This window comes from Chelmon rostratus, chromosome 5 (assembly GCF_017976325.1).
Source record: "Chelmon rostratus isolate fCheRos1 chromosome 5, fCheRos1.pri, whole genome shotgun sequence".
Taxonomy (NCBI): domain Eukaryota; kingdom Metazoa; phylum Chordata; class Actinopteri; order Chaetodontiformes; family Chaetodontidae; genus Chelmon; species Chelmon rostratus.
Window position 1 is genome coordinate 12,018,279 of NC_055662.1, and position 11,747 is coordinate 12,030,025.

General features: G+C 42.8%; 1 protein-coding gene across 3 annotated transcripts in view; it reads left to right on the forward strand.

Moving 5' to 3' along the window:
• Positions 1–2,442, forward strand: part of nf2a (neurofibromin 2a (merlin)) — a 28,068-nt gene extending 25,626 nt beyond the window's left edge. For all 3 annotated transcript variants that reach the window (XM_041936788.1, XM_041936786.1, XM_041936787.1), the window contains one exon: positions 809–2,442. In XM_041936788.1, the coding sequence (XP_041792722.1) occupies positions 809–859 (51 nt within the window). In that variant the 3' untranslated portion in view covers positions 860–2,442. The remainder of the gene's footprint in view (positions 1–808) is intronic.
• The last annotated feature ends 9,305 nt before the right edge of the window (positions 2,443–11,747 follow it).

Sequence of the window (11,747 nt, forward strand, 5' to 3'; positions counted from 1 at the left end):
AGCCCAGCCGGTGGTCTGGATTAATCCATCACCAGCTCATTTAAACCTGGAGAGAAAAACAATTAGCAGTGCTTTCTCTGACTGCCATTGATCTTCTGCTCATCCAGCTCTCCTCTGCCTCTTTGATCGCAGCAGCAGAGAGTTTGGAAAACCGGCAGCAGTTGTAAACTCTGATTGAGCCTGATTTTTGTTTCATTATAAGACATATCAACAACACTTCATGCCTTCACATACATTCTTAGATTCATTACAGACAGAATAACCTTGGGGGTATGATTTCAGTAAACACACAAAAGTGTACAGACTCTCCAATTATCCTCTCCTTATGAGCACTTAGTCTTTTGATTAGTCAAGGGAAACAAATCTAATCACATGTTTTGATGGAATGGAATACTATGGACTACGGAGAATGAATGAAGCGCACTGCTTAATCCTAGCACAAGAGCACGCTCTCACAAAACAGTCCACAGTGTTAGGAAGACCCGTCCAGGGTGCCTGGGGTTTCATGCATGTGCTCCCAAACTGAATTCTAAAAGTTTGGCTGATGTTCATCCACACGTCTGCTTTGCTGGTGTCTCAGTGAGATATTAAGGGTCTAGTACAGACGTGGTCACAGTGCTTGCATTGGAAATACACAGAGGGACTGGATCTGGCAGAAAGGCGACGGGTAAAGCTATCTGATGATTTCAGTGACATTAGTCTCATTTGGTTGCTCATTTATTTTGCTTGCTGCAGTATATTGTGTACTTGTTTGCTTCCACCATAGATAAGAAATACCTTATCAAGTCTTTCGTTATCTCCTCCACAGCTGACACTACAGAGCACCAAGTCCAGGGTGGCCTTCTTTGAGGAACTCTAAACTACATACTTGTAAAGGTGGGGCTGCACAACTGCCAAAAACCTCATGATTCCACATTCCTGGTCAGTTTTAAATGATTGGCCACACTACAAAGCCTTATGCTCCACTTCCTGGGAAACCACCACGAAACACTACGGACAAAAAAAAAAAAAAAAGACCACTGCCTTGATCTGCACCAGGGGCCTCATGTGTACGCACAAACACGGATGCATGCATAATATTCCTGCACTAAATCTGGGATTCGTAAAAAAGAAAAAAAAATGTGTGTGTGTGTTTACAGTAAGAGTGTGTATACAGCACACTCGCCTTGAATATTTTGAAGTGAACTTGGGTGTGGGGTTTTTATTAATGTCAAAGAACAAAGGTAGACAATGCAAAAAGGAAAAAAATCTGGTCTTCGACTGGTCTGGTTACACGATGGCTCTAATGAGTCAGTATTTGTGGAGTGGTTATTATATCATGTCCAAACTGGGTGACCTACTTCCTGTAATTTGATTGCCTAACTGTTTTGAAATTCAAATAGAAATAAACCACTAAGAGATAAAGTTGAACAAGAAAATGAATTATATGGCTGATAGGCTGCTGTTATCCTCACCCAAAGGTTTTAATATCACATATTTAGTACTTATAGACTGCAAAATACTGTATTTTCCTTTACTGGCTTCTATTTTAACAATGACTATAATGTAAACAAATTCATCCATATGATATACTTTATTCTGTCTTTAATTAATGACTTCAAGCTGCCTTATTTTCTTGTTTCAGAAGAATTGTCAAATATAGATTTCAATGTTAAAGCAGCAAAAACTGCCCATTTCTTTGCCATAAAACATCTAAACAGCCATTTAGTGCTCGCAGTGGGAGTCGATGGGCTGTGTTGGATATGAAGCTCCACACAAAAATCCACTTCTGTGATTTAAAACGTGTGTTGTGAGAGCAGCGTTTTTGTTTGTTTTTTTTAAATCACAGAATTTGTGTACATGTCCATGTCCTACATGCTTTTACAGTGAACGCGGAGTGTTGTACAAGTGTTGTGTGTTGTAGCTGCAGCGTTCACATCTCGTATGCACAGAGAAGTCATGTCACACACTGTTACTCCGGCTGCGTCAGGCAGCTGAACACTTGATTACTGTAGGGTGTCCTTACGCAGGGCACCGAGTGCACTATGCTCTGCTCTCCAGACTGAAGAGACGATCATTTGTACCAGGTGGTGCTTAGAATTCAAACTGGATGAAGGAGCTGTGATTCTCAGATGTGAGCTCATCTCTCTCCTATCTCAAGTTTTTTTTTGTGTGTGTGTGTGAAAACAACCACTTTTTTTCGAAACATGAATTTGCATCTATTTTGAATTAATGTGTCTTTTTGAATTAATGTGCTGTTGCTGTCTGAAAGCAATTTATTTTTGGGAATTATAACATGAAGAAAATATAGTAGTTTTTCTTCCTGTCTGCATTTAACAAGGATAGTAAGCAGTATTTAAAGCAAACTTTGGGTGAAGATACAGTACCTACATTACTAGACTGACATTGTGAAATACAGTATATGTTTGTTTTATATGTCAAATAAATGAATATCAGGTCTGATGTTTTTGTCTGTTTGAGGGTTTTTTCCATTCAGTGTTAGTTATTTTGACTGTGATGAATGTCAGCTTTGATATTGCCAGTGCCAAGAGCCTCTTCCACCCGACCCAAACAGACATCCAATTACACCTTTGAAAAGAATCAAGTGTTACGTAAGCACCCTCCATCTTGTGTCACATCACATCCCCTGTTTGCTTGAGTGACAAGGTCTTTGTGTGTCTCTGTGTGTGTGTGTGCTTATGGTTGTGTGGGCGAGGGGAGTGTGTTGCACTCGTTTTTGTGCCGGGCGCGTGCTGCGTGTCACCACATTAACCCTATAATGTGAGTCCCTTCCTGTGGTGTCAGGGTCCTGAGACTGACAGCTCTCTGACAGAGTGAGCGGCGCTCGGGTCAGGGGGCTTTTCCACAGCTCCGTCACCTCTGGGCTCTGTTGGAGAATGGCCACCCTTGGCTTGTCAGCGTTGTGACAGAGAGACGCCTTCAGGAGCTGGCTCTCCCAAGGGGCCCGGAGCTCAGAGGGACAGGGGTGGAGGGTCTGCGGGGGCATCAGGCAAACCGACAGATACGCACATTCTCCATCATTGCCTCCTCCCCCTCAACACTATCCTCTGAAACAGAGGAAAGAGGGGATGAGATGGGAAGAACCACATCTTTTGTCATTTATCCGTTCTCAAGGGATCACAGTTGACGTCACGTGCACGCATGCGTCTTGCAGCAGATTGGAAAAGGTTCTCAGTTGACTGCAGGGTGAGGGGAGTTGATGGGGACTGCACAGCACCTGCCAGGGGCTTGAATATAGAACAGGCACACAAGGAAGGAAGAACCCTTGTGTCATAATACAGGGGTGAGCCTCCATTCAGAGAGCCAAATCATGTGTCAAAAGAATGATGCAGTAATGTTTTATTGGCTTAGTACAGTAGCCAATAAAATCTCATTACCCTTTTTACATTTGACTGTGTAGACATAAGAGATGGTACCTTAAAATCCAAATGATGTGGAAGTAAAGGCACTATGGCTTTATTGTAGCCACCTAATAAATGTGTCTTTCTTTAAATTATGAATTGAAATATGATTGGACACCTGTATTAATTTTTTTGCAGGTAGATGCATTAATAGTTATTGCAGTTTTATCCTCCCAACAGTTTTTCAATTGATTCTGATTTTTTTCCATATAGTATGTTTTATATCCTGCTAGAATGGCCTCAGGCATGTTGAGGAAACATCAGACAGGCATTACTGTTCATTAACTTCATAATCTAAATGTTTATGAAGCATAACATGCCAAAATATGGGACTACTCAGAGCCCAGTGTTGAAGCCAACTGTAGCAACCCCTGGTCCAGCCACTGACATGATCTGTCACTGGCGTTTCTGGGCTGACTGGCTTTAGCTGGAAACACAATATTATGTTCTGTAAATAATCTTTTTCTGTGGTATACTGCCTGTGATGATACTGCATTGAGAGCTCTGTCGTGTCCTCTGGCTAAAACAAAGCTACAAACATTATGCTGCTTTGACTGTTTAAGTGTGATTCCAGGGTTAAACATTCAACCCTGTTTCCAGAAAAGTTGGGTACAGTGTTAAAGGTAAACAGAAACACTGCGGTGATTTTCAAAACACTGAAACCCCCTTTATAATAGCACACAGAGAAACTGAGAAGATTCATTGATTTTGAAAATGATATCTTCATTAAAATTTGATACCAGCAGCGTGTTTCTAAACAGTTGGGACAGGGTCATGTTTACTGCTCTGCTGCAGCTCCTCTTTGAACACCCTGTTAGTGTTTGGGAACTGAGGAGACCTTTCTTGTATTTTACGTTTCATAATGCGCCAAACACTTTCAGTGGGTGACAAGTATGGACTGCAGGCAGGTCAGATTAGCAGCCGGACTCTTGTACTACGGAGCCGTGCTGCTGGAATACGTGCAGAATGTGGTTTGGCGTCGTCTTGCTGAAATAAGGAAGGTGAACTGTGTTCCCGAGCCCATGTAGTGACGTCCACTAGAGAATTGTGTCTTTTTTCAGTGCAGCGCCGTCTGAGGGCCAGAGGTTCACGGCCATCCGGTACAGAATCTTTTAATTACATCATGTGGACAATGAAATCCCCAAATTCTTCACAGTTTTTCAATGAGAAACATCGTCTTTAAGTTGTTGCACTATTTGCAGGCACAGTCAGTCACAGCGTGGTGAAGCCCTCCTCATCTGTGCTTCAGACAGCCTCAGCCTCTCTGGGAAGCTCCTTTTATACCCGATCATGTCACTAACCTGTTGCCAGTTAACCTGATTAACTGTGAAATGCTCCACCAGCTGTTTTCTTTCAGCATTTCACAACTTTTCCAGCCTTTTGCTGCCACTGTCCAAACTGTTTTGGCATGGTTTGCTGTCATCAAATTCTAAATAAGGATAGAATTTTCAAAGAACAATGAAATTTCTCTATTTCAACATTTGATGTGTTGTCTTTGTGCTATTTTTAATTAAATATGGGGCTTCGATGCTTTGTAAATCATAACATTCTGTTTCTTTTTACATTTTACACAGAATCTTAACTTTATTGGAAACAGAGTTGTGTAAGAAATGAAAGTGACTTATATCAAATAATAACCAAAATCTCGTTAAGCTTTACTTGTTTTAAAGTGTTAGCTTACGTGGGATAGCCTAAAAACAGTGCAGACATGCTCCACCTCCATCGCTCCATTTCTGACGCCACCTTATATGTCTCTTCACATGCCTCATCCGCTGCGTCCTGCCCCGGCATTGTGAGCTCCACCGTCTAAACCGTCCATTGTGAGTCTTATCTGCGCCAGCTATGGTGGAGCTTGCCATTTCCTGTGGGCTTATCAACCGCTTCCTCAAATCTACTCCCATGTGCTAATCTCTGCCCACCCGTACCTGTCCTAAAATATGCCAGCTCAGAAATCCTTTAGTCCTTTTCCTTTTAACACTCTGGTCAAACGCAGCAATTTATTCACGCCAGATGACAAATGAATTTCGATCCATTCGCTCCCATTTTCTGCTGCTAGATCATTTATGTTACCTGGCTTATCGTGTGAGGACAAACTGGAGAGCTGGGGTGGCTGTTGCTGCTGTTCAGCTTTTTCTTTTGCAGTTTTTCCATTGTTTGAACTCATTGCAGTAATAGCGTGAATCTGAGCTTCTATTGATAAAGGATTGTTAAATAGTCACAAGTCACATAAATAGTCGCCAAGCATTGATTCTATGATCTGCAGGCCAAAGTGTTGAGTCATCTAAGCTAAACTGGGTTAATTTTACAGAAAAAGTCAGTTTTTGTAAACTTAAAGATTGTATATAACCAATGTATCATTGTTTAAACACTGTATTTCAATGTGAAGCAGCTCTTGACAGCGTACCTTGTGGACATACTTAAATCCTCTCTCTCTCAATATATTTTGCCCAATTTTAACCTGGACATCTTTTGACCTGCACATCACCACACGCATGCTCACTGGAAGAACATTGTTCATAAACGCCCTGATGGATGAGCCCCCTGTGCTGACTCTCTCCGCTTGATGTTCGAATGATCGCCTCCAGCATCATCATAAAAGGTAGGTACAAAATGTGCAGTCCTGATCCAGCAAACTCCGCTTTGAACACCTAGAAACTACTGAATGACAGGAATTCTGCAAACAGAACCCTTCCACAGAAGCTGATATGGTATACAGCCAAAGGCATTAGTAAGGTCTAAAAATACCATATGGAGATCTCAGCTCTCCAGCTTTGCCGACTGAATTTGGCGCCAAGTCATGCTTGTACGCACTGAGCCTCTGAAAACGCCTGATATTCCAGGTTTTTGCTCTGGTGTGTCAATTAGCTCACTCCAAGTAACTGGACTATCTCCACCACAGCAGAAAGCAAAAATCTTTGCTTGTAGCACAAGCAAACAAATAAGTGTAATCTGTGCAGCGTGTACGTATTTTCATTCATGGAACGCTCTGCAGCTCTACACCCTCGTGCAGGAGTGAACTTTTGTTTTTGCTCTTTCAGGATGAGTCTTTTTGCCTCAGCATGGTTGGTTTCAGCAGTCATGTGAGCCCATTGGAGTTTTGCCTTATGACAGAAAGTTGAAAGGTCTAAATGTGCACACATACGCTGCGGCTGCAAGTTGTCCTGCCAGGAGGATCCATTGAGTCTTTTATTATGAAACACCTCCTCAAAGAGGTGAAATCCCCCACTTGCCTCCATGTGTGGGGGTGAAGAGCAGCAGCCTGCCTGCTCCTGTGGGAATGTGTTGTATTCACTAGACAGTCAGCACAAATCCTCATGACATTACTCCTTTCTGCTCCTCTTCATGCTGGTATTTATTTGATAGTGTGTCACCTCACCTTACACATATGTTTAGTGTGATTAAATGTTTCCAGTCCCGGGGGGCACGGCGTGGTGGCAGGGGGTGTATAGGATTTTGAAACTTGGAAGCCTTGCCGCGCTGCATCAGGTTGCTGGCGTGTGTGTATTTTAGCTCAAATTCAGAGCACCCACACTCTTGACAGACACACAGAATCACAAAATCCTTCTCGGTCCTTCCAGCCAAATTAGTATCTCCTTTCATTCCAGGCTGCAGATGTCTCTGAGTGAAATACCTGTGGAAAATCGCCATGATTGGGTTCATTATGTTGCCTGCAGTTAGTAAAGATGGAAATGAGTTTGGTATTTTAGGCTGTGAAAAAAAGCAAAAAATAAAATCTCTCTTTTCTAAATATCATCTTGTTAGAGTCAAGGAAGGGCTGCAGCCCGCCTGTTTTGGTACGTCTCTGCACTGCTTGATGAGGGGCTGTGAATACATTTTCTCCTGAACCTGAGATAACGATGAGCTCTGTTTTAATTGTCTCACTCCATTAAAAATTACAATATGAATATCAGCTTGTCTCGCCCATCGTGATATGGATCAATCTCCAGTAATATCCGTTCTTTCTCTGCTTGCCTGTGTCACTTATTTCCTCTTTTATCTGTTTTTTTTTTCCCGCTCTCTCTGCCTGTCTTCAGGGCCAGCGCTGCTGTGGGAGTCAATGGTCATCATGATCTTCACTCTGTGTGTGCAGAAGGTCGTTATGTAGACTGTCAATACAGTGAGGCTAATGAGACTTTGGCACAGTCCAACATGACGAGAAGTCAGATGTGAATTATTAATGAGCGGGCAAATTATTTGTGGATATTTAAGGCTGACGAGACCATGAATGAGTAGGTTTTTTTTTCCTCCTTGACTGCAAAAACTCATTATGCATGCACATAGCCTGAGGGGCTGTTCGGCACACCTTTACTTTGCAATTTCTTTCTTGTTATTTCCAAATGACTTTCTCTTTACATGGCGTCCATTCTAATGTCCCCGTATGGCGGAGTGACGGCCTTTTCTCTATCGCTCAGGCTAATGGTCCGCCCGCCGAGCAGCCGGTGGCTTGTTTGGTGGTGTCAGTGCGGTTTTTAAACAGGAATACTAGCAGAGGAGGGGGAAAAAAATAGCTCAGGAAAAGTCTTGGAGGTATTAATTAGCTCGTAAGAAGAATGCATCTCCCTCGTTCATCCATCTTGACCCGATTAACTGACCCACTTCTGCGGCTACCTACCTGTCTGTTGCAGTGTTGCATCAGAGGTGCTCAGGGGGGAGAGATTTGCATGAGGGGTTTATTTGTTTTCCTGCTGGAGGCCTCTCGCTGTCTTCGGCAGCCTCTCTTTGTACTCGTGCTGTTTAAAGAACCTCGCCTCACCTTGCAGTTTATTTCCATCAGGGACCCTTTTTGGGGGAAAAACAGCTCACTTTGAATCTCCCTTGTTTGCACATTATTTCCAGCACAGAGGAAGAAGAGGGCAACAAGTCAGGAAACAAGTAAGGCACATGCAGACGCTACGAACATAATGTGGGCACCCTGTGGACTGTTTGTACTTGTCTGTGCCGAAACTTTAGCCTTTCATTTTTTGCCGAGCTGTATGTGAACTGAACAACTCCAGGTTAAATGGATGGCAGAACGCTGGAGAGGTGGAGGAGCAGCAGCCCAGTGGTGGTTGTGTAATTGGCTGCTCTATTTATGATCTCTACGCTAGTGCAGCGGCAAGCAGGAACGTAGAAGTGTCTGGGGGATGATGGTGCAACGTGCACATCTCTCTCCTCTCCACTTGATACCTCTGCTTTGAAATCTCTTGAGACAACACTGTGCTTGTCGTAATGGCACACCAAGGCTTTGAAAGCAGGCTTCAAGAAATTACTGGTAGAGATCCCAGAGCCCAGAATATCCTGTTTTCTTTTTCCTTTGGCATCCAAAGTATCGCCATCTTTGCGTCATTTGTGTAGCCAACGCCTCATACAGCTTATTCATCTGTGCCATAGACCGCCATTGTTGTCCAAAAACTAGTCAAAAAGACATCACATTATCATGAACGTGGGCTCTCTTGCTCTTTTATAGCGGTAACTTTAAGAGCACGCCACAAAATAGTCCCTAACAAATGCACTATTGGCTTCTTTTGGAGTAACATTTGCAAAAAAAAAAAAAAAATTATAATATATTGTTGAGATTTGATGTCTTCAGAGACAGACACAAGTAAGGAAGCACTTTTCACAGGTTTTATTGACAAGAAATTTCTGTTTAAAATCCAAATGGAAAAAATAAGGAATTGTTACTGAATCCAAGTATGCCAGCTTGGTTTATCTGTTCTCTGAGGACTTTGGATGGAATATAGAGTTATGCAACAGGCAGAGATTGGGGCAGAATGCAGCACAGAAGGCTGCCTCGCTGCGGAGTGATGTCAGGCGCATTGTTCATTCATGTGCCTCTCTTTCTCTCCAAGCTGATATCCTTCTAACATCCTGGTGGCAGGCATCCCAGCACCCCTGGTTGAGCGTGAGGGATTCACATACGCACTTGGCAGAGGCTTCTACTCTCTCGCTGTCCCTCTTTCTCTGTTTCTTAACAGCTAAAGAAACAAAACTCAAAGCGCTGTCAGCTCTGGAAGTGCTCCTGCCTCGTCCCTATTTTTAGGCCAGCATTGAAACGGCGCATTTCTGCTCTGCTTCATGCATTTCCCCTCCTGTCTAAAATCTATACTCGTGCAGGGGATCTTTTTTCCCCTTCTTCCTCACTCTTGTCATCTCTGTCTTCTCGCGACTTCCTCCCTCTCTGCCGCTTAAGTCCTCTTTCTCTCTGCCTCAAACAGAAAACTACAGGCTGAAACCTAAGAGGAAAAGAAAAATCACAAAAAAAACTGTCATATGGCTCACTCTGCCACAACAAAGCATACAACAATTTACCGCGCAACACTGTGGAGCATCGTGAATCTGTGTAGCGCGGTATAATTAGACCCTCTTCATAGCCATTACTCGGCTCAGCAGTGGCTGTCAGTCTGTCCCATATTTTGTGCTTTATGTTTCTCTTTGTCTGCCCCGTGAATCACATCACCCTACTTGCTCTCCTCCTTGTTGGGTTGTGGTTTGGTGACCTACTTGTCGGCATTCGGAGAGAGAGCAACATTTTCTGGCTTGTCACCTCTTTGCTTCTCACAGACGTCATTGATTTGCATAGATGTCTATTTGCTGCCACCGCTGACTCAGTACAAAGGACACCTTGTTATTCAGTCTGTATGGTTTCTATATAAAACTGTATGCAGAACTGACTGGTCTGCGCTGTGGGTGGGAGTGGATGAGCACTGATAAGTTGATCTGCTATGGAGATAAATATGCCTGATGGTGCTGGTGTGTAGAGATATATTAGCACTGTCTCCTGAGTTAACTTACCGTTCTTGCACTGGAGGCAGTTTGCAATGGCTGTGGCCAATTTACACCATGAAATTTGTCTTTTTGACAAAAACAAAAAAAGTGTGCTTGTCTACCTTGACTGAGGTGATCAAGAACACGTAAGATCAGACTGGTCTTTCTGACATGACCCTGTCAGCTTCGGATAGAAAAGGCTTTTAGGGTGTGAATGAAGAATTACCCTTTTTCTCTTGTGTTTTGGTTTTAGAAAGGCTAAAAAAAAAAGACAAAAAGAAAGAGACGTGCCCAGTTGGGTGCGTTATGATTGGACAGTTAATGTGGCGCATGGCCAATTTGGGGATACAGTAATTATTATGGCCATAGCAATATTCCAGTGCAAATTCCAGTAAAATGCCACAAAGCCGAAGTGCTGCTGTATTTTAATGATGATGATGATGACGATGAAAGTGTTAACCACAGTGATACGAATATATATTTTTCAGAAATTCATTAGCCCCCTGGCTCATATTTATATTCTTTCGGAGAAGCTAAAGAGTGAGAGAGTGGAGTGTCATTTCAGTTCCTGAGCGCCGGAGCTGCACAGTTGTTTTATTAATAAGGAGGTCGTTCATTTATGGAGGGGTCCTCTAGCTATTAATATTGGATAGACATAAAAGACCAAAGGAATTAGATAAGCTGCCGATATTTGAAAGGCGAAACGGAGCGTGAAGTAAAAGATTGACTGGATTTACATCTCTCAGTGAGGCCTAATTACGTTCAGTGTGCTGATGTTTGGTAGAGGCTTTTCAGGAATTAACGGACGCATACAAAAATAATTTAGGACGGGGCAAGTTTTTCACATAGATTGAAGTAGCTGCTGATGGTTAAGAGCACAACAGCCAAAGAGTGGTGATATTACTGACTTGTAAAGAGTCTTTTTTTGTTAAGAGTTTGTGAGAAAAGAAAAACTTGTGTTATGTTCCCTCATGTATAATGACCTGAAAAGCCTTCAAACATCCACAACCCACCAGTGCCGTGCAGCCAAACGTCGTTATTTTAATTTCCAGCGGCGATCCCAAGAACACCAAACATGTGAGACACAATTTTACAGTAAAGTGAATAAAATGATGTAAAAAGAATGAATATTTCACTCAGTGTAAACATCAAATGGCTTCAATAAAGAACAAGTACACGCTGATACAGAATATATATGCGATACTGTGAGACGGGGTGTAATAAAACGATTTTCCAACCTTAAAGCTATTACGGGAAGCAAGAGTTTATGACAGGATTAAAATAGGTAATCCATGACCTGAATCAAACCGCCCACGCCCCTGAGCTAGTGACTGAGAGAAACACAACATCACATCTCCCTCGTATAGACAACCGCGTTGGCTAATAAGGAGGTGCAGGCGAGGCACACTCGAGGAGCTGCTTTCTCTTCTGACTGTGCAGATCATAAAGGCAAACCCTTCAGCTTATGACACTTTGTGAGAAATTCAACATTTTAGAACACATGCTCATTTGCTTTCGTGCTGGGAGGGAGATGAGAAGATCAATACCGCTTTCATGTCTGTGTATGAATATGACGCTCAGGCCAGCGGGCGATTAGCTTAG